Consider the following 27,217-nt stretch of genomic DNA (forward strand, 5'->3'; position numbering starts at 1 on the left):
CAAATTGCCTGCATTTTCATGGAGAAAATCTCAATGAAACACAAAGCCATGCAGGTTTATAATTTTAGGGTTTGTTTTGTTTGACGTGCTCTGCGTCTGGAGTGACCATGATTCACATATTTGTTGTAGATTTATTTGTCTCCAGGTAAAAGCACATGTTAAGAGAGCAAACCAACGGGATTGTTGTTGTTTTTTGCAAAGTATTAACCAGAGAATCAGAGAAATTGATGGTCAGCCTGTATGAAAAAATGAGAATGGAGAATATGGGTCATGTACACTTTTTTGTGTTTGCATCATTTTAAAAATATTTAACAAGTTATGATTCTTCATCAAACAAATGATGGTCCAATGACAAATGTTTCGAGGTGCTATATGGGTAAAGTGTTGAAACACTCGTTATTGGTAAAATGGGACACTTTTATTACAATGGCAATTTGTATTCATTTTTGACTAACACTTGAACAAAATTTTGTCGTACGGTTGTACAATGACAAATAAAGCCCTTACTTATGATTATGTTAAGCGGTTATGAATAATAATAATAATAATAATAATAATAGCCATTAGAATAAATGTGTGATAGGGCCATGATAGACCTGTGTCTGTTGGCTCAGAAGGAGCTGTCAGAAATGTTACAGTGTGTCATATCAAACCAGGAACTTATCTAAAAACAGGTGTGACAGAATGAATAATGTAAGTGAGCGTGTAATGATATGAAAGACATGGCAAAAAAACAACAACAAAAACACAGGCCACCTTTAACTGGAAAGAAAGAGGAGTCACTATAACGTGAGAAAACAACATCTACTTTCACCCCCGATATTGCCCCATATGTGTCATTCAGTGCATTTGTTCACAATCGTGTTCCCACTGCCCATTCACCTGCCTCAGGGCATTGTCATGTCTCTACTGTTTAATGCATTGTCATAGAGAAAAGCAATGTTGTGCCACTGGTTACTCATTTAGTCAAATATGGGCTGTACATTATTGTGAAAAAGCCTCAGACTCTATTAACACTGGTTTGTAAATGTGGGCTGCCTTTGGGGCTGATCTTTATTAGGTCATGGACATGATAACCCCAGGCTACATCCTCACTCTAATTGCAAATTGATGTTTAGAAGTTGTTTCGGTGGCCATGGCCTCACATGTCAAGTTTATGTTTAATTCTTTATAAACACAACACAAGTCTAAAAAATATGAATACTTGAACACTGTTTCAAGACATAGGCCTCATTTAGTCCACAGATTAACAACACAGTTCTCAAGCTGTGGTAAAAGTGTAACCCTGTGGCTTCTTCAAGTGGCACTCAGGGCCACCTGCAATTTCAGAATTTCTTTAATATAATTAGAGATAATGTCTTTGATAGTAATGCATTTTATGTTATTTTGATCAACGCATGATTGTACTTGGATGGTAATTGATGAATGACTTCAACCGCATTTTGGTTAAACAAAACTTTCATGCTCTTGATATTCTCTCGGACTCTTTTTCCCTATGTCCCTCATGGTCTTTGTATTTTGATAACCTTCATTGTCAAGCTTCATTGTCAAACCATTTGCATTAATGTTTATCGCTGTTAAATATTATTGCTGGATGGTCAAAACATCTGGGTTCAAACAGTCTATTCTTCACTGGTGTCTGTCTTCAGCTCCGCCCCATAGGCCCATGCACAGTCCCATCACAGCCACATTCCAGGGCGAGACAAGCTGATATGAAGTCTCTGCTTCACAATACGGGTCTGTCTCTCTGTCTTTAGCCCTATGTGCTGCACACACACACCACAGGAAACAGACCCATTGTCCCAGTGAGAGGAAGTCGGCCACAGCAGGATTGATGGAGACTCACTGGTCAATTATTAATCATGAATTACAAATGGACACCATGGAGACACTGTACAGTTTGTTGCCTGGGCTCATGAAGGCTGTTTGGTCAAATGGACAGTACAGTGAATACACTGTATATCAGGGATGTACTTAGAAGACTCTTCCATTTTTTTTTTAATGTGTATCCTTCGATGTTCAACTTCATCATAAGTTCAGGTAATAATATTCTGATAGAGCTGCAAGTTCTGGACAGTTTGACATGACTAATTGGGAACATTTTAATATGGACTGTATGGATTCAACACACTATTATTTCAATTGATTGTATTGATTTATTCTTTTGATAACACTGTCTGTATTTCCACTAGAGGGCGACAAAGTTTCACTCAAGTTTCATGTGACGTGCGCTTTACACATACACACTATTGGCACACAGAAGTTGGATGTGTATATACACGTTCTCAGGCAGGTTTGGTTTCTGAACCCTGTGGTGAAAGAGGATAAATTGTTTCAAAACAGGTCTTAAAGTGCTAGAAATAATAATCTACCTCAGGAAATAGAACAGACTGTGTACTAGAGCTACATTTATTAGGGCCTCCAAAAACATCCAGATGTCATGATTGATACTGTTAAAAATACATTTCACGTGACAACTACAAGGCCAGGTAAAGTTAGCCTGCTCTTTGGTGGCCTATCCATCTATAGCGATAACAACATGCTGTAGACTTTTCCCGCATAATCATTATTTGCATTAAAACATTTCATGACCGTTTAACACATTTGCAAAGCGAAATAATGTGTTGAACGAAGGAGCGCCTCAAATTATTGGAGGAATGGACTACATATCCCATGATGCCTTGCTCCAAAGATGACCAAATGGAACACGGAGCAGAGCGAGCGCGATGACAGCTGAGCTCCAAGTTTGAGAGAAACTTCAGCACCGAGAGAGAAATGCGATCCTGGTTAGACATGACTGTTTTTAATCTGTAAGTACGTTCGGCTTCTTTACCTCTTTTATGTGCCTATTGTGCATGTTGTAGTCATGCTGTTGTGTTGTCACTGTCACTGGAGTTATTTTTTGTCCAAACTTGGTTAGGGGAAATTTCCACGAAGCTGCTTCTTCTTCTGGGTGGGATTTGATCGTGTGAACAAGAGCTCGGATGTAGCATCAATGCAATGTTTTCCATCCAACATTTTGGCAATACAATGGTAATGTTTTCAAATAAGATAGATTCATATTTCCGTATTTGTTGACGTTGCTGCTAACCTCGCTAATGCGCGCTCACTTGGCTATAACTTTATCTTACTTTATCTTACTTACGCTGCACAGATTTGGTTCAAATCTGAGCACCATGTCTTACTGCTGTGCTGGATTTGTTGTTTACAATAAGACTACATAACAGGTTTCTCCACTGATCCCAAGTTTAAACTGTTTAATCATCAGTCAGGATGACAGAGGCTTTGGTCCAACAAAGGGGACCCAGGCAGGAAGGTGCAGCCTCAGTACACAAATGTTGAGGTTGGTCCTGAATAGCACCTTTGTTTTTTTTTCTCATGCATTGAATTCAATACAGTGAGAGGTAAATTGGGTTGACCTCTCAGAGCGCATAGTGAACACAGAAATTATGCCTTTAATGTTCTGTTTAGTTGAATGCTGGAGGGAACAAATAGACCTGAGTATCACACACCTAAAGAAGTTGGAGGCTTTATAATATTCCAACCAGCCCCTTGTATTAGCATTAGACACATACTAATAGGCTGCTAAAAATTATGGCTTACACTTGTTGAGCTACAATGCTGTGTAGTCATTATCCATTCACTTCTACTTATTATTTTTGCTTATTGTGCCAACTGTCTGAATAAATCCAAAATAAATCACAAATATCAGGTCATATTATAAAGAGATATTCACAAACAATCGGAATATGGTATTCAACTGGATTTTGCATGGAACAAATTGCCTGATAATTTCATCTGGAGATGAAAGGACATGATCCTGCGATCAAATGCATTTTACCATGAGGGTCACTATACTTGTAGCTGTTCCACCAATGTTTTGCTGTGAATTACTGGTGTTCAATATGTGGGAATTATCTATGATCAATGACCAGCCCAGACTAAAGTACTAATAGCATTTAGAATCACCTCTGAGTAGCCCAGGGGTGAGGAAGTGACTCAGTCCCATCTGTGTCCCATTGTCTTTGGGATAAAGCAAGAAATCAGTCGTCCAGAATGGGCTGTTGTAGTGACCCAGCAGCTGTATGAGTGGTCAGCGTGGCGCCTTTACTTTCCATCACAGTGGTCTCTAGGACGTTCCAGGATCAGTTGTTTGGAAGGTTTTCACTGCTGACAAACCCTCTCACCAGAAAACCGACAAAACAATTGATCCTGGAGCGTCCTAGAGACCACTGTGATGGAATGTAAAGGTGCCAAGCTGACCACTCATACAGCCGCTGTGTTACCACAAGGCAAAATACGCACAAATATCCACCTTTGTTACCACATAAAATGTTGTTTAATGCACTTTTAACCAAGCGCATTTTCTCCGGTTTGGCTTTACTAATCTCAAAGCTTCTTGACTTTACAACAATTCACGGACATTTCAGACAGAAGTTTGCACAGTCAGACTCACTGTACATTTTTGAAGTCTGGTTGTAAGATTTAGTCCTGCTGGTGTGGTCTAGAAAAGGACAGGAACTGTTGCTTTGATTACGGTATATTGGCCTAAAAGGCCCTATACCTGATTTCTTTTTTTTTTCTTCGAACAATGAAATAGGAAACCATAGATCAAACTGTCCGTTGAGGTCCAAACTCATTCCTAACTTTTTTAACACATCCCAATTCTTCACAGGGATGTGTTTATGGGCACATTTCACAACTTAAAGGGTCACTAACAAAAATGCTCGAAAACTCACCTGCAAATTCATGAAATTGATACAAATGCTTTACAATTAGATGCACACAAATGTCTGAGCTCATAGTATATCATCTAATCTCCATGTTGTCTTATTTCTCATAGAGTAACAAGTCTTCAGTGCACCGCCTACCTGACTATTTTTGTTTGTCACGAGACAGCATGACATAGTGAGGACATGTGGCTCTAGTGCCCTCCATAGTGACAGTTCATGCTATTTCCAGAGGGTATCATTGATTGTTAATGCCCCAAATAAAAACAGCTAAAAATAGACGTGGCATGCCACACTGCTATTTTATTTGTTCAGGGTGAAGGCCTGAAAAATCACAGATGCCACTGTAAATAGGCAACAAATGACTCCAAGAGTAATCCATCCTTGGCTTGTTTCAATTTCATAACTACACAATCAATGTGTGCAGCTTCATCAATTGAATATGGAGGCACAGGAGTTTCTCTTTTGAATAAAAAGTTGCATAGTGCACCTTTAAGGCTGGGGCGATGAGGTTAGAGCACCACGATATATCGCCAGATTTTTGTTGTTAGTACTAGGTGACACAATATTCATATCGCAAGAAGCAACAAGATACTGCAGAATCACAGAATCAGCTTAGAAAACCAAGTTACTTACAACTATTGATTAAATTCAATGGAGCTCAACTGTGTTGAAATGGTTTAGTGAACTATCGCAGTATTCACAACTTTATATTAGGGCCGGGACAAATATCGGATCGGACTTGGATCGCAATTTCTTTAAATCATTTTGTTTTCCAGTAATAGTTACACAGCACTTTGTTACATTTTGAGTTAATGCACTGTTCAATCTAAACACTTCAGTAAATGCACACATAGACATATCCCGTATCATAATTATTTACCGTAACGCATTACGTATCGGAACGTACCCTGAGTATTGTGATATGTATTGGATCGTGACAAAAGTGGATCGTCCCAGCCCTAGCATATATGAATATTGCTTTATTTTTTCTAATAATATGCAGCCCTCTATAATTTCAATGTGGTATTGTAATTAGTGTAAAAGAAACGTGAACCTGCCTTTAGGAAACATGCTCTGGCTAAAATAACCTGTTTATTAATGTCTAATTGCATTCTGTAAATGAGTGACAACGCTCATTACCTTGTCACGAAGATCAAAACCAAAGTACAGACCGCTCATTTACTGTATACTGGCCAGTCATGATTCTTTGAAGCTCTAATGCAAATATTGTGTGAGGAACACACTGTGGGTATATGCACCCTACTAAAACCTGAACACGCTGACTCGACAATCTCAGCCTCTTTTTAAGTTCCTTTTATCTTGCAGTCTTTCTGTCTGTCTATGACACTCGTACAGCAATATCTTTCAGTCTACAGGCCTTGGGTCCCGTCTCCTCCCCCGTTGCTCCGCCTCACTGTTGCTCTTTCTCTGTGCCTCTCCCAGGACAGGACACGCTCAGCACGGGACAGGGAGAAGCCGGCCGGCAGAGCAACGCCACTCGCAGGAGTAAAGTGTTTCAACTGGATAGGACAAGCTGGAAAAAAGAACATCATAGCATTTTCTAATCTCCTCACATGCAAAGTAACTCCTGGATTTGAACAGTAAGTCTGTGTGTGGCTTCATGAATGCTGAGACTGGTCAATGTTATTAGCATTGTAGCATGCTGTTACTCAATGCTGTGTTGGTGTTTTCATTCGTCGTGTTGCAGACACGATTCAGCCAAATGAAGTGCTTGTTTGTCCGCTTAAAACTGAGTAAAAGGAACAAACATAAGAATGTTAATTGAACTGATTTTTAGAGGACAGGCGAGTGTTGGCTTTTAACAAAATATCTGCAAGTTTTGAATCAATTGTATTATTTATGTTCTTCACAAACTTTTTCATTTAAAAAAATGCTTTTCTGATATCTACATATTCTTTATAATGGGTTTAAAAAGTTTGATTTTGTAAAGATATGAGAGGATATGCTCATTGCCTTGTATTTTAAATTAAACATATTTTTATGCTCAAAACTAATTGCAATTTGAATGCGAAGTTGCAAAGTCTGGAATTTGCTATTGTACAACACCATTTGCAAATAACAAATAATCTTGTCTCCTTTGTGAATTATTATAAAATGCTGCTCACGCCGCAATTTAACACGTTCTGAACTGTTTCATTCCGATTCTATCATAGTAATGATTGCAAACAGTTAACTAGTCGTGCGCAGTTTCATTGTGTTCTTTCCATAATATGAACATAAGTAATAGCAATGGCCCCTCTGTGTGAAATGAGTATTTTGTTTTGGCATTGTTGTCTGTTAAGTAATCTGATTTGCCTCCATTACAGCCACTCAGCGTTTCACAGAACAATATTGAATAACAATATGCGTCTTTGTGCTCCGTTAGTCAGGAACATTTCTGCCTCAAAGGCCAAGGTACTCGGTCTTCCAACAGCGGCACTAATCTTGTGGCAGAGAAGTAGTTAGAAGTAAGTTATAGTTGGACGTTGTGTTGTTTTGTGCTTCAGTGAGAGAGTGATGGGTGCTGCTGGAGGTTTGGTGGGAACTTTTCTTTTAACCTGGAGGTCCTTTCCAGATATAGCTGTCCAGTTGTTGGGCCCACATTCTTTTGAACTTTGAGAGCTTGTTGTAGACCACCCAAAACAACAAGTAATTTCACTGTTACTACTCCATACTGCTTTAAATGTAATTATCCATTTCATTTTGATAAGATAAGCCTTTGAAACGGCATCAAACAAAGCAATCTGAAGTCTAACCCAGCCCATTTCCTGCTATATTCCCATTTTACCTCTAAAAGTAAATATTTTCTCTGAGGCATGCTCCACACGGTCTGTTTTCACATTGTGCCTTCACACAGTGTTATATTTTACCGTAAACTAATCTACACACACAGCTTTTTAATATTGCTTGCCATTCATGATGTTTGATTTGGATTCACCTGACCCCCTGCTAAGTGCTTGCTCCCTGTGCCCCTGCTTTACACCATTGCCAACCCACTTTCACCCAGTCACCTTCAAATACTACAAATATTAACTGGTATGGAGCAGCATGTCCAACCTTTTAAACAAGTTGCAGTCTAATAGAGGTTAATGTTTGATCCTAATTGATCTCTATGGCACAGACGGGTGGATCCTGCCTGCTTCCTTATTGTAATATGCTTCGTTTATGGCGTCATATCTGCTGGATTAACACTAACACGGGATAGGGATGTGTTTTACTGGATGTTCGCTCAATGACGCCCATAGAAACGGCATCAATTTATACGCCTAAACATCAGCTGTGGAGGCAGTGACTGAGATAGTAGAGCATATGTCCACACTGATCCTGAAGTCAGTGGTTCAATCCGTGCTCCAAACATTGCACACAGAGATGTTGCATCCTTGGGCAAGGCACTTAACTCGTCTTGCCTCTAGTGTCTGTGTAAGTGAATAAGGGAATGGTTTCTCGACGTGAAGCGCTTTTTAATGATCATAGAGGAAAAAAAAAAAAATAGACACTTTTAATCTTGATTCATTATACCTTTATTGCCGCCATTGTTGATTTAAGAGAGAGCAGAGGATCAATCTAGTTTTTGCCTGTGTAAATGTCACAGAGCTCGTAATATGAGCAGATGACTGGCCTCTCTAGGAAGACGTCATTCTCCGGTGAGAGATCCATAAATGTCTTTGATGATGGAGAACAGTGGCTGAAGTGTCAATGCCAATGAGAGCAGAGTGCGATGTGTGAAGTGATGCACGTCTCTTATCTCCACAGCAGCACATGACCTTTGTCAGGCCTCTTCACCCTGGCACTGATTAGCCCTAAATAAGCAAAATATTTTCCCTCAACGTTGTACCCCGATGACAGATTACTTTTTTGTCCCCCACTAAAGTATCAAAAGCAAAACTACACAATCCATTCTTCATTTTGTGTTGGGTTTATTTTGATTTTATTTTCCTGCATAATATGCTTATTTAGTCTTGTCCGTGTTTTTGTGGGGTTCGGTGGATTTTTTTTTTTTTTCCTGCAAAGAGTCCATAATGATACTGAAGAAAGCAGCTTGTTAAAAGTAAACAAACAGCAGCTTATGAGCTAAAGACATTTGAGACCTACAAATTTCTACTTGTGAAACACTGAAGAGGCACCAAGAGCCCCCCACACCTGCAGCACAGTGGAGGCGTCACAAGAGGCTCCTGACCAGTGCAGGACGCCACGCTCTGAAACGGGGACAAACCCAGGAGGCGGTGCACCGTTTCAGAGGATCATTGAAGGCAGCCAGCCAGGTTTCCCTTGGGTGCTGCTGTTTCCCCCGACCTTCAAAAACATGCTGGTCAGGTTGGCCCACAGTGGTGGCGCGCTCAGTTGCCCCATGTGCCCCCTCCTTCATCTCTCTTTCACTCCTGTGTGCCTGAGCTCACGTACGCTCCTCCTGGAAGGGCATTGTTTGCACAGAGCACTAACCAGTGCAATGCTTTTACCACCCTTTACCGTTGTGGAGGGCAATTCATGTCTAGTCCAGACTCCAAGGTCAAAGTCCATTTTCTTCTCAGTTTCTCTTTGTTGATGACGTACATATTGTTTTTACAAAATACTCTTGAAAAGCATAAGATTGCGTCATAAGTCTGTGTTTGTTGCTAGTCTGAAATCCAGGTCTAATCTCCCTGTGTACAAAAAATGTCCTATCCGATTTCTCAGCTGACAGTTTTCCTTTGGCTCGCTGCCTCACAGTAAAAAAAAAACAATGGTCCAAAGGCGAAGGAGAGGGCGAATAAGCATGTCCCTGGTGTAACCCCTGAATGGCTGACAGGATCTCGCATGGTTAACCACTCTCTGTGCTGTCTCCCGAGCGACAAACAGGAGCTGTCAGTGGTGCCTGATGAAAACAAAGTATTTAATGTTTTTAATGTTGCAACCACAATTGATAAAATTTTGCTTGTGTTCTGTTTATTGTTGTAATGTAACATTTGCAAATTATGGCATTCCCCGTTTACCTTTCCAACTTTTTTCTTTGTAATATTTAGAGTAAAAGGTAATACACAGTTACATTTGTTTGATTAGGTGAAAGGGAGATGCTTCAAATAAGCGCTGAGTAAAACTGGCAGCAGTACGCCACTCAGCTGATTGGATTTTTGTACAGTGAGAGGCAGTGGCCCAAACACTGCAGCAGTGGTGACAGCTGTGGTGATCTAGTGTGTGGTGATAGTGGCACTTAGAGGGTTAATTTAATCTGCCGTGTGCACAGCTGCAGGACGGCCTGTGTGTGTGTGTGCACGTGTCTGCTGCAGGAGAGAGAGCCAAGCCTTTGCCCTGTGTGACTGCCATGTTTTATTGACTGCAATAATGCCTCTCATGTATCAAGTGTCCTACCAAAGCTGTAACTCATTGAACACTATGTGACGGGACACTTTCCCATGTCCTAAAGTAAAATAGCTGCTAAATTTGTACATGAATAAAAAGGCAGTATAACTTGTAATGTGTGCATTGGTGTCGCTATTATACTTTATGCACAAGCAATTTTATGTTCATGTGGCGCCTCTAAATGCTGAGTATAAACCTGATAGGAGATGCTGCGGGCCTCTGTAACTCTAGCTGTGTGACCTGAAAACACAGACACAGCGTTTTGTTTACAGTCAATGAAGTGTCGTATGCATAAGACTGGAGGGAGATGAAAGGAAATTAGATCTAGCCTAAATTGGGGGTTGTACTGACATTGCCAATCATGTCCATGGGGTGTTCATTTGGACTTGGTGACATTTTCTATTATTATGAAGTTAAGTTAGAGCTGAGAATATTGTCCATGAATAGAGACACTCAGCTGCTAATTGACAGTATTGTAACTGATGTGATACTGTTTTCAGTTTTAGATAAGACAATAGCATGTTAATATTGTCATCACTCACACAACAGTACTGACTGTTTTCATGCAGCAAGCGCCCTGCTCATGTCCCTCTTTTCTCTTCCAGGCCTCACACCTCCACATGCTGCTCATGATCTCTGTGAGCCCAGGGGCTGTGCTGTACCTCTGTATTTCACGCTGACCTCTCCCGTCCCAGACAAACTGTCCCAGCGTGCCTTGACTGTGACCGGTCGTCCCATTACTGTTTCTCCTCTCCCCTGGCCGCTGCAGGCCCCCTGGACCCCCACTCAGCCTTCTGCCTCCATGAGGGGCGGGATGAGGCGGTGGGGGCCCTGTCTGCGGGCCCCCTGCCTCTTCTGCTCAGTGAGTCCGGGAACCTCCGGGACGTAGAGCCGCCTGTGTCTCAGGATGTGTCTACTCTCACAGGTGAACACACACTGTTTAATAAAGAACCCTTAAATCTGTGAGGCCTGACACGTCATGTGACATGTTTCCCATGAATATTTTTTCTGTTTATATTAAGGAGAGTATTCATTGGGGTGTGAAAGTGTGAAAGCTACAGTTGCAGTATGTTTATGTATGACATACTGTAGTTTGTGTACTAACAATTTTGACTAAGATTTACCTGTCAGTGTCTGAGCCTGACACTAGGGGGCGTCATGACACAATCATCCTGTTAATGTCATAGTGTTTAGTTTTCTCATGATCCTCTTAAACTCTCCTCAGATCTTTGTTCAGACCTGCCCGAGTTGGAGATCGTGAGCCTATTGTCAGAGGGTCAGCCCAACTACACGCTCCGAGCAGACAGTGTGTTTGGATATGACAATGATGACTGGGTGCACACCCCTCTGGTGCCCCCAGAGGTCGTCCTGGGACTCACCTGTGAGCAGATTGAAGAGACCTTCAAGTATTTCTGTGAGTCCACTGATATCTGCTCTCTGTACTACAGATTTTTCTTTTTCTTTCTCAATCATTTCATTATTGTTTTGTGTGTTTACTTCTTGCAGTTTTCATTATTTAGTTATAAATAAAACTTTGGTCTTTCTGATCAGGTAGGATGGTAAAGGTCCTATTGGCCAAATCCCAATGTTCCTTATCACTATATTAGAGACTTTGGTAAAATGTGTAGGCTTTCTATTCATATGATATCATCAACCTTTCTTTTATTGAACCGAACACTTGAAGCAGAACTAAGTAACTCATGCCCCTAGAGGCCATAAGCTGCAGGTGTCGTAGCATGTTGCATTTTTTTTACTTATTAATTGTCTGTGAGAGTAAATACTACGCTGACAGAAAAGACAAAGGGAGAGAGGGATATTGTTCATCCAATTACACAATGGAGATAATTTTTTGCACTCAGACTTGGCTGAAAATACTGTTTAAGTGGCGCTAGCCCACAGTTAGCTTTGCCCGTTAGCCTGTTAGCTTTTCTTAGTGATTCCATTAGGGCATATTGGTGACTCCTACCCGGTGGCAGCAAAGTTGCAATTGTGGTTTTCTGGCCTGAGACACTAGGGGGATTTCCCAATCATACCATTAACACTTGTATTACCCCAGAGGGACAACAAAAAGGATTTATTATGGTAAAAAAGTTACTTAGTACTGCTTTAATAATTATGCTAACTCATGGACTGCCTAAATCTTTGGCATTTCGCCCAATGGGATGGTTTAGCAGGAGGGTAATCGCTGGCATTTTAGTGCACTGTGGTAGATGCTGTAGTATTTGTGCTGGTTATACTAATATGAATTTAATTGTTTCACGGATTAAGTTTAGGTTTTGAAATGAGAATATGCATGGTTACAGTTTTACATGCGGCATCATTGAGGTTTGCATTTGTTATATATGGATTTTTATTTTTATTTTTTAACTTTTTTGGTAGTACACATTAGTATTTGACACCCCATTTAGTGAGTCTCATGTTCTTTTCTCTCGATATTCCTTTGTCCTGGTGCTTCGTATTTGGTGAAGGTTCTTCCCGTTTCCTCCATTGCACCTTTTATTGCGCTTCAAATAATTGTGAAATCCAATCATAATATATAAAGTAAGAGGTGAATTGCATCATTTCAGGTTACTTAGACCCACTGGTGTTTTGTCCATATCCTTAAAGCTTCAGATTTGAGCATTTACACAGTGACCTCCATAATCACTGCAGTGTGAACTCTAATCCCACTTTTCTCCCTCTCTTTCATACACACACTTGGTCACATTCAGAAGCCTCAGATGTCAGAGGCCACCGAGCCGATTAACCTGCCGTCACTTGGCGTTCTTAAGCAGTTTCCGAGAGAGCTGTGCAGAGCTAACCACTAGTATCCACCACTCTGCAGACACGGCAGCTGCTCCACACTCGGTGTATTATTAGGTACAGAGGTCGTCTGGTCTTATGGGTGATGATGGCAGTCTACGGTCACACGTGTGCTCTTTTTAGCTCCTGTGTGTTCTATTATTTTCCGTTGAGTAAAGTTTTGGTGTAGTTTCACAGTTACTGTATGCATGAGGTTCTGAACATTTATGAATGTCTTGCTTCATTGTGTTAAAGGTGACTTTGTACCTTGGTAAAAGTCCATGGGCAATAGGTACAAGGCAGTGCTCCACACAGGCAGGGTAACCTCTGCCCTCTACAGATTGTGCCTGCTGGGGCAACACATGGTGCTGCAGCAACAACAGGATCAATTTCTTACCAGTTAATTTATTTATTTTTGGCCCATAGATGTTGATAGAACACTACAGCGTGAAAGGGGGTGAAGAGTAGGAGGAGACATTCAGCAAACTGATTGGCTACTGAGTCGGCCTAGTGCTGCCAGTCAATCTCACATTGTTGAGTCCGGCACAAAGTCCCGCACTATGTGCTGCTGCTCCCTTTCTTATTATTTTTCCCACTATGGATCACAGAATTATCTTCTCATATTCTTTGTAAACAAGTGCTTGTTCTGAAAGTCTTGTTTAGCTGTGAAGATCCCTTTAGTGTCCAATCACCACAAACTATAAACAATGTTTGATGATTTCGACTTTTGTGGGATTTTCGTGGAGGGTATGAAAACTATATAGCATACCTTATGGTATAAGCAATGAGAAAAACAATGTTTCCACTTGCCCTTGTCATTTGGTAAAATTGTGCAATTATACCATTTTTCCATTAGAGTAAATGGGGAGTTCTGGTCATCGCTACGGCAACACCATGAAAAATAATGGAAACATTACTTCTCTGATTGATACACTCCATAAAAATCCGGCGATATTACACAGTGAACTGGACTATACTGGGAAAGTTGTGTTTTGGGGTGTCCAGTGCCATTGACGTGAGGAGTCAGATTAGCATTGAATAATAAATGAAGGGTTTAATATTTGATTGAAAGAAAGTGCCAGTGGATGCAGTGCAACGCGAGACAAGCAAAAGCAGTGAGGTGCTGATGGGGTATTGGCAAAGAGCATTGCAGCCTAATAATGACATTAGGTGCCATATGCAGAATCCTTTGCTTTTGTTGCTACATAAACCAGCTCTTTGCTCCACTCTGTCTCTCAGCCTCTCTCCTCAGACCCCTGCGAGGTGGGTGTGTCTTGGTCTGCAGCAATGTTACGCAGCTCCTCTCCGCATCCTACGCCTGCGTGGTGATGGAGAGCGGCCATTGTTGAGACCTACCATGTGCCTTTGTTGCAGGGGGGGTGGGTGATCCCGTAGCTATCTGGCCAATTACTCCTGTTGGCGCCATAACCCTGGCTAATCTGTCTCTCAGTGCATTTTGCTGGATTTTGATTTTTGTATTTTTGTTTTGGATGTGCACTATATAAAAAGGAACGCATTGCTGCTGAATTGGGTTGAGCTTCATCCCCCCTTCTTCACTCTTCCTCCCTTTACCCGGTAGTCCAACGTGGCCAGGTGAACGAAGGCAGGCATGACGACAGATGGCTCTCACAGTGAGAGAGGGATTACATATTACCGCACAGTGCACACAGACGCATCACAACACAAGTGCGGGCTTACTCTCACGTAGACCGGTGGACAGTGTTGTGCCCACATGTCCGCAGATCCATATGCAAAAAACAGCGGCTCATCAAACGAGACATTTTACCTCTGAGATAGTGCGCAGGGAGGACATAGTTGAAGTTTTTGCGGACATCATGGAAGTGTGGAGCTCCTCGGAGGACGATGAGGAGAAAGCTGTAGCTCCGTCCACTCGTTTTGCTGAGGATGTTTTGGAGTCAGAGGAAATCAAATGCCTGAATAGTAATAATAATAACAATAACAACAACAACATCAATGGGAGCCTTTGCCGAGAAGTGACACAAGGTAAGATGCGAGAAAGAGGAGAGAGGTGAAGGTTAGTGGCAGGATGTGTCAAATTACAATCTTTGAGCTACATGTTTAAATCATTTAATACAGCTCTGGCAAACATTACTTTGAGTTTACCAAATGAAAATGCACAAATTCGTTTACTTATTGTCTGGTCCTAAACTGCACAATGAATTCTGAGGAGCTGCAGTAAGCAATGTCATTGTGGAGGCGTAATTCATTGCTGTAGCCCGTCCTGATGCAGTATATGTATTTTGTAAATATTGTGTCAGCTTCAGTGGTGAAGGTCACGTTGTGAATAGAGAAACATGGGCTTACATTTGCAAGAAGTGAGACCTATAACTGAGTGGCAGTAAACTGTTCTTCTGGCCAGTTTCAGAGTAATGCTGAACTTAGGCTGCCCTTAGTTGTCAACATTGTGAATGTATTTATTGGTTACACCTTTAAATATTTTTGGATTTCGCTTGCTTTGTATGACACTAGTTTTCCTTCTATGCAGTGATTGTTAAGTGCACATAAGACTGGCCCAGTGCAAGTGTTTTCACTAAATATGGGCACTGCCTCACTCAGACAAACTAATGCTTTTTCTACTCTGCAACACAATTAATTCAAACTCAAACCATTGCTGAATTCAACTATTTATGATTTTATCAGTTGTCTAATACGGACACATCCTGAACTGTTGCCTATCAGTCACGTTTGTACCAACAAGATAAATAGAGATCAAGGAGATCTGTCTATCCTCAGACCATAATAGACGTCATAAGTACTATGTATAAGTCTGCAGGCTTCATCCATAGGAAGAGTATTACTTTGTACTCGTACCATGCTGCATTTAGCGTAACCCTGCCCTCAACCTTTCTCTGGCGTTGTGGCCCCGCCGTTCTTAATCAGTTGGAGGCAGACGGGTCAACAAGAAATGGATCACCAACAATGGGGCAGGCCAGGCTGCAGCTAGTTAGCTATTTTCAGCAAGTTTTCAGCGTGGCGCCTTTACTTTTGTTTACAGTGGTGTCTACAATTCTCCAGGTTCAACTGTTTTGTAAGTTTTTCTCGTGAGAGAAAACCTTCTAAACAATTTATCCTGGAGCATCCTGGGGACGACGGCGATAGAAAGTAAAGTCATCACGCTGTCCACTCATTCAGCTGCTGGGTCACTACAAGGTCAAATATGCGCAAACATCAACTTTGTTTTTGCATAAAAAGTTACATAATGCACCTTTTTAAGATAATTAGTTCTCATTCTAATAAAGTACATTTCAGAATATTTCCACCACATTCTTACATTTTATAAGAGGTGGGCCTATAGAAATAACAATTAAATAATAATATGTGTATTTTACTTTAAATGCTTTTAAAAGCTTTACTTAAAGCCAACAGTGCCTTTCTGACTCCCAGTCGCTTGGAAGAACCTCAATTGTCAGTAAATCACCTTGGATCAGCATAGTCTACTATACGTACCTCACAGTTCTGTGGTGCAGCTCTCTCCATTAGGCTAATAAGACAATTGTCTGGCTGCCCAATCACAGTGCCCAGGACAAATACAAAGCCCTCTGTCTAATTAGTTAACACAGTAACTTCCCGTCTCTTTAAACCAGATCAGCTACAGCCAAGCAACGATTACAGAGGGAAGACAAGGTTTTTGAGCTGTCATCTGTACTTCATAGTTTACAGAGGGCATGCAGATAGCAAATTGTTACTATTTGATTTGACTCTCAGAGAATGTAGAATACTGCTGCTTATTTTATATTGACAGTATTCCCTTTTTTGTATGACTGTGCAGAAATGTGCAATGTACAATTTACACAGATTTGAGTCTTGAAACTGGTCACAAAAGTACAGTGTCATTGTTGATCTTTTCAAATTAAAATCTAGACAAATATCAAATTAAATCAATAATTAGTCTCTCTTTTTGTGCTGAATTTCATTGTTGAAAATAATCAACTTGAAATTCTGAAATAAAATATGTTAAAATTGAGTAAAAATCTGTGTCATCAGATTTTGACCTGGAGAATCAGCCAGAGTCTGTGTGTAAACAAAGCTGCCGTCAATGGCCCCTGATCAGTCCTGCTGGTGTGAACACTGTGGCTGTGCTAATTTGGTGTCCAGGAGAATGAGGTCTTTAATTGAGTCTTATCTGGGCTGAACGGGATCAGGATAAAAGGGTCTAAGAGGATCAGTATCTGGCCGGCCACATGGGCTTGTTGTGGTCTGTGGCTCAGGATGTACAGGTGAAGCACAGTGCAGCCAGAGTGGGTATTCATTGAAACACAAGGACACCGGAAGATTTACTATGTCCTACAATGAAAGAGTACGAGAGCTGTTAAGTTACAAAATACATACAAAAAACCCCACTTTACTACACATACATACATGTTAAGGAAGGAACAAAACCATATACAACAAAACAAACAAGCAGCATAAAGTGCACTGTACACTGTTTCTCAAACTGTGGTACAGGCATCACTGGTGGTGTGTGAGAGGCTTCAGAGCAGTGTTAATTTTGACAACATATTTTAATTTAGTTTTAGTCTTTTGACGAAATTTTATTATATTTTAGTTGAGATTTGAAAAAAAATGTTTTAGTTTTTTCTAGTTTTAGTCGACTAAAATTGCAAGTAAATTTAGTCTAAATTTAAGACAAATTTAGTCGACTTTGATTTGATAATATTCATTACAATCATATTTAATCTTGTTCCTCTGCTTCATGGAGCTGCTCCCACATGAACAAAGCTCAGAGCTCTTCCTTTGGCAGTGAATTTACATGATATGAGGCTCTTTCAGACTGTCAATGGAGGTTTTTAATCTCTCCTTTTCATTTTTATTTAGTCTTTTTTTAGTCGACAAAAACATCTAGACATTTTAGTCATAGTTTTTTAGTCTCATAAAAAACTTTTCATTTAGTTTTAGTCCAATTTTTTGTCAGCACAAATATCCCTTTGACCAAAATTAAGACTAATTATTTTAGTCGACGAAATTAACGCTGCTTCAGAGGCGGTTGTACTCAGTTCCATCCAATCTTAAAAATGTTGCTGCTGTGAAACCTAAAGTCTTTATTGTCTTTAATTTACTCTAAAATAAAGGATAAATAAAATAAATCAATAGAAATACAGTTAACCCCTTATCCCCCACCTTGACTGAGCACATTCTCTCCGGTTTAACCCAAATCTAAAAGCTTCTCGCCTGCTAAGACCTACAAAACTCATCTCAACTTCTTCCTCGTTTGTGTTATCACGTTTTAATTGTTTTGTTGTAGAGTTTTTGTATCACTCATTGCTTTTTTGTAGCGTTTTGGCCACATTTTTCTTAGTGTAATGTAACTCCGATCTGAAGTGACAAAAATATGACCCAACAATGTAAAAAAAGCAACAAAAAGCTGATGAAAACACAATCATAAAGAACGAAAACATGACAATCATCACGAGGAAAAAGTTAAGACCAGTTTTAGTTTTCAAATGAGGAGTTACACTGGCCTCTAAGCTTTAAACTCCAGAAGCTTTTGGGTAAAGCTGAACTGGAGAAAATACACTTGGTTAAGGCAGGGGTTGAGTTTAATAAAGGTTAATAAGTTAGCCATATTAGATGACAGCTAATCATCAAGTTTCTATTAAAAACAAACAAGCATTCACATTATTTACTTTGGTCAAGGCAAGTTGTTGGTTTGGCAAAGGTTAGTACTGGTAGGCTGTTGTTTTCCAGTGACTGATGCTAAACCCGTGTGTGTCTGTTCCCCTCAGTGCTTTGCTCCGAGCGAGTGGGCCAAGTCACCAAGACGTATCACGACATTAAGGCCGTCACACACCTGCTGGAAGAGGTGAGGCGTGAGCTGGATTAAACCGGATTATCATCACTCTGTATACGTCACACATCACCCTCCGTCATAACGTCATAATGTTTTTATTCTGGAAATTTCAGAAAGAGCGAGATCTGGAGTTGGCGGCGCGAATTGGTCAGTCCCTCCTAAAGCAGAACCAAGAGCTCACCGCACGAAATGAGACGCTCGATGGACAACTCGAGACGGCAAAGGAGGAGGTAATGATGCAAGCAAAAAAATGTAGATATAATATTAAATTATAATAAAAATGTTTTTAAAAATGCACATTGATTGCTTCCTCTTCCAGATCGCTCAACTCCGTCATGAGCTTTCCATGAGAGACGACCTGCTGCAGTTTTATGCCAGCACCGAGGAGCTAGAAAACTCTGAAGCACATTCTCCGTAAGTCCATTCAAAAGTACAAGTGAAAAGCACAAATTATTGGTACTTTTGCTCTACTTAAGTACTTTTTATGCTGAATACTTTTTACATTTTCAAACCTACTCCACTACATTTTTAAATTGGGTTCAATGTACAAGTATTGTCAAAGTGACCGCTGGTTTAGTCCCAGTTTAGACTTGGTTTAATATTAATGCCTTGCACTTGTAATGCGCTTTTACAAGCCTGAATTACCAAGTTTCTCAAAGCGCTACACTGTCGTCATTATTCATTCACTCCAGACTCGGTGGTGGTAATCTACTGTTGTAGCCACAGCTGCCATGGGGTAGACTGACGGAAGCGAGGCAACCAGTCTGTGCCATCGGCCCAGGCCATTCCCTGCTTAGTTTCCAAGATATGACGGGATTGGGTTTAGTGGTTTACTCCTTTAGACTTTGTTTAGACCTGGTTTACTTCCTGTTTTTGATTCAAATGATCTAAAAAATCCTGCACATGAAACTCTTAAATACTTTTACTTTTCACTTATAAAGTACATTTTTAGTCCTGTATCTGCACTTTTACTTAAGCTAGAATATTGAGTACTTCTTGCACCACTGCCAAATAGTGATAAACTTTTGCATTTCACCTATACTGTCCATCCTTAATTGATTATACTTAATTGACTCTCAAGTTTCACACTGTATTGTGTGTTTTGCAGACTGAAAAGAAACGAATCGTGCAGTTCCCTCAGCAGCTTTGTCCACTATGACTTCCTTCAAAAGAAGCTCAAAGGGCTAGAAGAGGAGAACCGCAAGCTACAACTAGAGGTAGGCGACCCCAGTGATCATTTTTGTAACAAGTAATTGAGTATTTACATGTGTTGTTTTGACAGGCCAATGAGCTCACATCGGAGACCAGTCACTATGAGGAGCAGGAGCAGGAGCTGATGATGGTCTGTGTGGAAGAGTTGTGTAAGTAATATTGCTTTTTGTGAAATCATAGGATGGAAGGAAGTGTTCATGTCTGTCTATTTATTCTTGTGTTATTATGCTATGGTCTGTATTTCACATATTGCACATATGTTAATGTGCTGTTGTTTACACTTGTTTCAGCGTCTGTGAATAAGCAGGTGGTGGACTTGTCCGAGGAGCTGGCTCGCAGAGTGGAGGACTCTGTTCGACAGCAGGAGGAGATCAGCTTGCTGCTCGCCCAGATTGTAGATCTACAGGCTCGATGTAAAGGGGTGAGACACTCATACTGGCAAGTTTAGGGTTCTTATCTAGTTGGTCTGGACTCTAAAGTGGGTGTAATGTGTGTCATTGAGTTTTAAAAAAGCAAAATATTATAATAGTCATTAAAAGGGAATAACTCACTCAATCACTAAGTTTTTTTTGTGCTCAATTTTAAAAGATGCTCAATATTAAAGGTCCTATACCTGATCTATTTTTTATTTTTTATTACAAACAATGAAAGAGGAAGCTACTAAAACTCATTCCTAACTTTCCTAACATATTTGTAGCATTCCAATTCTTCAAAGGATGAGTTTATTGGCATATTTCAGAAGAAAGAAAAAGAAAACACTCCTGCAAGTTCATACAATTGTTACAGATGCTTTATAAATAGATGCACAGTGTTTTTTCCCACACATGTCTGAGTATATAATGTACTAAATGAGGCAAAACTAACTTAGGTACAGTGCCTTTAACCTCTTTAACCCTTGCCTTAAGTGAGAGCATTTTCTCCAGTTCAGCTTTACCCAAACCTAAAAGCTTACAGCCTACAGGCCACGAAAATCTACAAAACTGATCTAAATTGATTTTTTTTCCTTGAATTGTTGCCATGTTCTATTTTTGTCACTTTTTCATCTTATCTATGCCACTTTTTCATTGTTTGTCACTTTTTTGTTGTGTTTTTATTGCGTTTTGGGGATTTTTTATTACATTTTTGTCGCTTTTGCATAGCTTTTTTTGGTCACTTTTTTGTGGCTTTTTTATTGTATTTTGCCACTTTTTCACTGCTTCCATTTATGTCACAATTTTGGCATTTTCATTTAGGTAATGCCAAATTGGAGACAATGTGCTCAGTGGTGGTTAAGAGGTTTTGTAAAAGGGACATTCTGAAATTGCAAATAATTGCAAAAAAATAAAAAAATTAGCGGTAAATATAGTAGTTATTGTATTTCCTCGACTTGTTGTGAACTAATGCTCCAGACATGATGCTGTGTTTCATCAGATGTATTTTATAACACCTTTTCATCAGTATTTGGGTTAGCCACAATTAATTGTTTCCTTTTATCCTGTAGCTTACTCGTGAGAATGAAGAGCTAAACCAGCACCTGAATGCCGCCCGTGAGTGCCAGCTTAAACTCAAATCAGAGGCAAGGCATTTTTAATAGATCTCACTTCAATAGATGGATTACTTCTTTGTTTAAGGTCTGATTGACAGTGCAGTTTTCTATCATCTGCAGCTTAAGGACCTGCATGACAAGTACTCGGAGTGTGAGGACATGCTGCAGGAAGCCAGAGAGGACATCAAAAACCTCCGAAACAAAAGCCTACCCAACAGCACGGTGCAGCGCTACACGGCTCTGGCGTCTGTGCTCCCCATGGACTCCTTAGCGGCGGAGATCGAGGGGACTTTTAGAAAAGGCCTGGACACACCGGCGCCATCGGAATACAAGTGAGCCATGGAAAGCAAAATAGTTGTCGGTATATAGTAATAGTTCATTCATGGACTTCCCCTGGAGAACCACAAATGCACATGTTTTTGTTGGAATGGATAAACAAACATCTTTAAATGGATTACTCAGAAGTATAATTTAAATAAAGCCTATTGTAAGCTCACTGTAATTATCCACTAATGTATCCAAACCAACAAAGAAGGAGTTTTTAAATTTCAAAGCCAAAATCAATTTTAACATAGAGTAGTACCTACAGTGAAATGAAATAATGTGCAATTTGATTGAGTGATTGTCCCGTAAGTGCTTTATGCCACTTGTCACGCTTTGTTGTCTGTGTCCTTCACTTGTTGTTTTATACGGTACAATACTTCACATTCCTCTGTGTAACCTGTACTGCGTGTTGTTGTTGGCAGGACTCACCCGCGGAGAGTGTTTGAGACAGTGAAAGTTGTGAACAAAGCGGTGAAGTTGCGCTCCCGGTGCCACTCTCCCGCTCTGCCGGGCTCCTCCCCCGCGTCCATCCGCTCTAGCTGCACCAGCACCCCTCGCACCAGCTGCTACGGCTCCGACAACGCCAGCCTCACCCTCGAGGACAAACCCAGCAACAACCACTCGAATAAAGAGGACAGCAGGTGTGTGGAACTGAACGTGTGAATCCATTAAGGAGTCAAAGTCATAGGACAAATTGAGGACAATAAAGTGAACAATATAACCAAGTAACCTCAGTTATTTCCTTCCCTCTTCTCTGCAGTGCCAGTGGTCCCAAGAGACTGGGTCAGCCTGGTACTCCCGGTGGTCAGGACCTTGAGGCGGCGCTGCGGTCCCTCTCGGCTCGTCAGCAGAACCACTCTTCAGACCGACCGTTCTTCGACGTGGAGCGAGAGCGTAAACTCCGCGCCTTGGCCCGCAGTGAGGAGGCTGAAGGCTCCAGTGGCTTCCTGACGCCAAACGACAGCATCGCCTCAAGTTCCGCCGCCTCCACTAGCACGAACTACTCCAACGGCAGCTCGCGCCACTCATACAGCTCCTCAGGGGGTTCCCGCTCGTACCTACCCGATCGCCTGCAGATCGTCAAGCCGCTGGAAGGTAGAAGCCCACTTAACTTACTTTTATCATAAACCTTTCCAGTCCAAAGAGCTTCTGTTAAATCAATTTATGCCCAAATCAAAAGAAATTAATATTCCCAAGTAAAAAAATAAATGTAAATAATGAAAGCCTATTTTGGAACCGTCTTGTGTAGGCTCAGTGACTCTGCATCAGTGGCAGCAGCTGGCCAAACCAAACCTGGGGGGGATCCTGCACCCGCGCCCCGGGGTCCTGACGAAAGACTTCAGAGAGCTGGAGATCGACATTCAACACGTCTACAGCCTCAACGACCTGGAAGAGGATGAGCCAGACCTGTCTCAGTTCACCGCTGCACATGGACTGGGTAACACTCTACTTTTATTATGGCCTTTTCGCAGATGCCAGCTCTCCCTCAGATATCCATTCATTTCTGTCTGAAAGTCAGTCAGTGGAGAGCGCTTGTCCTCATGTAGTAAATCTGTTTCTCTCAGTCTCCTCATCGGGTCCCAACCTCCCTCCGACCTCTCCCACTCAAACCATCACCACCTGTCAAGCCCTCCACCCCTCCCTCCTCATCCCATCCTACTCCACTAGGTAAGGTCAATATACTGGTTGTACACGCATGTATTTGTCTGAAAAGGGATTTGAGTGGCATCTACTTAAAGCAGAACTGAGTAACTTGTTTATCCCTTTCGCAGTCCCTCTGGGGGTAATATAAGTGTTAATGGGATGATTGGGGGATTTTCCATCTCCCCCGTGTGTCTGGCCAGAAAACCACACTTGCAACTTTCCCTGCTCCGACCCGGAGGCGCAACATACACAAATGGAATCATGAAGAAGAAGCTAACAGGCTAACGGGCAAAGCTAGCCATGGGATAGGGCTGTGGCACAGTGTATAATATCCCTCTCTCCCTTTGTCAGCGTAGTATTCACTCTCATGGACAATTAATGAGTAAAAAAAACGCAACATGCTACAACACCTGTAGTAGCGCTTATGGCCTCTAGGAGCATGAGTTACTTAGTTCTGCTTTAAAATCGACTTTTTAAACCATGTGTAACATTGTTCCCTTGTCAAAGACATACTTGGAGTAGTTGTATTTCACTACATTCACGCAGTTTTGAGTAATCCTCGGGCAATCCTGTTTAATTTAGCTGTTTGTTCAGCGGTGTCAGCATTTGATTCTGTACTTCCTGTTTACAACTGAGTCATTGTTAAAACCCCGATCTGTCCTCCACATTATTTAAGCCCATAATCCAACATTATATTGGTTCTGAGGCGTTCTTTGCTCAAACTGTGTTTATCGCGACGTGCTGAAGCTGTAAACCACGCTGTGAATAGAAACTGAGGTTGCAAGTTCTATAAAAACATATACAATAGGCCACAATCCGTGTGTGTGTCTACCCCAGGGGCGGCTGTGGCTTCAATAGTAGCTTACCACTACTTAGTATGGAGTCAATGAATAAAGAATTTTGTGGCCCTTTCAGAAACATGTCAACACAGAGTTGTACAGCACAATACAATTATTTTTGATATTATTGCAGCTGCCAGCAGTAGGAGCCCCAGCCAAAGTCTTGACCTGCTCTTTATTTCATTGTTATTATATCATTAGAAATTACAGCATGTAGAATATGAACGCCGAGGCACCCACAATAATGTGAGTCTATTTTTAAGCCTCAGAGGCATGATACAGTATGTCCACTTTAGCATAAAGGTTAATTTTTTCCACAGCGAGTTTCTATATTCTAACTTTTTTTCTTCTGTTCCTGCATTCTTTTGCTGTTTTGTTTTTTTCTTGAACATTTGAAATTTCCTCCCACAGCAACAAAAAACGCCTGTCCAGACTCTTTCTCCAGCTATAGAAGTCAGGAAGTCAAAGTAAGAGTCAGGCATAGCTAATAGCACTTTATTAACACAATATTAACTTGTTTTTATTGGAAACACTGGGAGCACGCTGCAGTGTGTATGATTTTGACAATATATCCTCCTAGTGTCATTCAGAAATGTGTATAATTTGAGATTTTTTATAATCAGTCTCTATTCTTGTTTGGCTCAAGAAAATCTGATTCTTCAGTCAATATTGCACAAAGTCATGCACACAGCACCTTATAGAAAATAACCCTTTCTTTCAGTAACACTACATGTTCTAACTTCATTTATATTCATTTCCAGTTCAGTGAAGAATGGCATTCTTCTCCCTGCTGCATATTTACTTTACAGCAAGTTGTTTCCATGCTTCTACATCTAACCAGTCCGCACATCTTTAACAATATTATTTTTATAGCCTATTTCCAGCCTGTTAATTCACACAGCATGCCACTAACCAAACCTTTACCTTTTTTTTTCTTTTTTTTGTCAATTGTTCCATCATGCACTAAAAACATGTATCTTCTCTGTCTGCTCTGTCTGCAGCCTTCACACTTTCAGCCTGCCACCTTGTAGGAACAGTGAGCACTTGAGCACCTCTTCCCAGTCCCAACAGCACGTTGGTCCGGGACACTTGACTGCTTCGACCCCCATCACCACCCCCACCATCTCCCCATCGCCATCTATTGGACTTGTTCAGCTACTACAAGAACGGGGTATCTCAGCTTTGCACTATCCACATCAGCAGAACTACACTCACCACGTGATTAAAAACTCTGACTCAGAGGAGAAGTCTTGGGGCAAACTGGGACGCACTTTCAGCTTGAATTTGGTGGAAAAGCTGCAGAGCCTTGGACTGCACAGAGTGGCAGCTTTGGGAATGACGGACCCGAGACAAAAAACAAGACATGCTCCTCAAAAGTGACTTGCTTTTCATCATTGTATGTGATTGAAAGTGTCTTGAAACTAGAAGCCACATTGTGCTTGAGCCATATGCAGTAGTTTGAGGACTTTTTTGTCAAAGTGTGTGTTTTATTCTTTCATTGTGTGGCGTCCTTATCTCAGGATCTTAATTTTGATCACCTCTGTCACAGCATTTCAGCTTTTGTACAAAAGAAATATAAAACAAAAACATTTCTATTACGTTTTGTGGTTGTTTGGGGTATTTAAATGTTTAATGCCTTTCACTGAGATACCAATATGATTTTTAATTGGAGTATTGATGTGTAGTCTATAGGCATTTGGTATAAGTTAAATTATTGCTAAGACAAGCGGCTTACACATAACTGCACTAAATTACACTTTGATCCTCCTGCTTTAGAGCTGCTATAGAAAATTACATCATGTACAGTATATAATTTGTACTAAAGAGACGCATTGCAATGACACAAGTCAAGTAAACATTGCTAATGATAAATGCAAATATCGACAAGCTCTTTACCATGCAGAGACAATATGCTGAAAGTACTAAAAATGTTTATTTATAAGCAACTAACCACTACACTGCTGTATTCGTTTCACCAGGAATTAACACAATGGTGGAGATATCAAGAAACTTAAGCTGGGCATTTCAGGATATTGTCCTTTTTTATTTTATAATTGAAAAAAATAAGAAAATGTACCGATGACGGGTAATGGACTGCAATTGTGTAAAAAGCATGTTTTCTATAGGTTTCTCTGAACAATCAACTGTAGCATACTGGCATAGGATACTGTCGATGAAAAGGGAAAGTAATCATAAACACAGCCCACTCTGCACCAGTGATCTGTGTCACAGCTGTGTGATGTACATCTGTGAATAAAACTCTGAAATCTGGGTTCTGTCTATTTTATGCACACGTTTATTCTAGAAGGTTAGGGCAGTGTTTCCCAACCAGGGGTATGGGGACCCCTGGGGATACTTGACCACTTGGCAATAGGTGGAATTATTTCAGATTAAGAAAGAAAGTGAAACTGGTGGAATTTCAATATTAACCCCTTAACTCCCACCTGAACCGAGCACATTTTCTCCAGTTTGATGTTACCCAAATCTTAAAGCTTAAAAAGAAGCATCAAAATAGCAACGAAAACGTTACAAAAACATGACAAAAAAAGCAATGGAATAAAATTATGACAAAGCAACAAAAAAACAACAATAACTTTTGTAGGTCTTAGCTTTCAAATGAGGCATTACACTGTTCTGCTCTCCAGCCGAGAAGCTTTTAGAAGAAAATGCTCTTGGTTAAGGCAGAGGTTAAGTGGTTAATTTCAAGAGAAATTAGTTTTAATAACTTATTGCCGATCCCTTCTGTATGGGAACACCAGTTGCTGAGTATATGCGGTCCACACTCAAATCTGCTGCTGACAGTTAATGCACCTGCACATTTGTAAATATATACATACAATAAGATTGTTGTTTTTTAATCAGAGTTTGTTTTAATCTACTTAATGCATGGCCTTATAGTTTTCATAGTTTTAAAGTTTTTATAGTTTATTATTTATCTAAGCTATGCGTTAAATGTTTTATGTTTCATGTTGCTCATGTCATTGAACATTGAAAATTCCTAGTTTGTGAACCT

The 27,217-nt window shown here is 40.6% G+C and overlaps 1 protein-coding gene and 1 long non-coding RNA gene across 5 annotated transcripts; both read left to right on the forward strand.

Annotated features, from left to right (window-relative positions):
- The first annotated feature begins 2,701 nt into the window (after window positions 1–2,701).
- LOC306961457 lies at window positions 2,702–10,856 on the forward strand. Its single transcript, XR_013792770.1, has 3 exons — window positions 2,702–2,810; window positions 6,177–6,334; window positions 10,676–10,856. It is a non-coding gene; the product is annotated as an uncharacterized lncRNA (long non-coding RNA).
- Window positions 10,857–14,424: 3,568 nt separating this feature from the next.
- Window positions 14,425–26,100, forward strand: hap1 (huntingtin associated protein 1). 4 transcript variants are annotated; one of them, XM_079554218.1, is made up of 15 exons: window positions 14,426–14,855; window positions 18,596–18,672; window positions 18,774–18,890; window positions 18,980–19,074; window positions 19,769–19,877; window positions 19,943–20,021; window positions 20,163–20,293; window positions 21,353–21,427; window positions 21,518–21,729; window positions 22,144–22,362; window positions 22,482–22,816; window positions 22,971–23,159; window positions 23,287–23,389; window positions 24,616–24,671; window positions 25,206–25,333. In XM_079554218.1, exons 1-14 carry the CDS (start codon window positions 14,471–14,473, stop codon window positions 24,653–24,655), a joined length of 2,166 nt encoding a protein of 721 aa, XP_079410344.1. In that variant the 5' UTR covers window positions 14,426–14,470; the 3' UTR covers window positions 24,656–24,671; window positions 25,206–25,333. The 4 variants fall into 4 exon arrangements, with proteins under 4 accessions (XP_079410343.1, XP_079410344.1, XP_079410345.1 ...); XM_079554217.1 differs by lacking the exon at window positions 24,616–24,671 and having other exon boundaries at window positions 14,425–14,855; window positions 25,206–26,100; XM_079554219.1 differs by lacking the exon at window positions 23,287–23,389 and having other exon boundaries at window positions 25,206–25,373.
- The last annotated feature ends 1,117 nt before the right edge of the window (window positions 26,101–27,217 follow it).

Source organism: Gobius niger (assembly GCF_951799975.1).
Source record: "Gobius niger genome assembly, chromosome: 3".
Lineage (NCBI taxonomy): Eukaryota > Metazoa > Chordata > Actinopteri > Gobiiformes > Gobiidae > Gobius > Gobius niger.

Bases quoted from the DNA above. Each gene is read 5' to 3' on its own strand.
- hap1 (XM_079554217.1), top strand. From the start codon at position 14,471: ATGGCTCTCACAGTGAGAGAGGGATTACATATTACCGCACAGTGCACA. The intron at 19,075-19,768 runs GTAAGTCCATTC...TGTGTTTTGCAG, and splicing joins AACTCTGAAGCACATTCTCC to ACTGAAAAGAAACGAATCGT. The intron at 19,878-19,942 runs GTAGGCGACCCC...TTGTTTTGACAG, and splicing joins ACCGCAAGCTACAACTAGAG to GCCAATGAGCTCACATCGGA.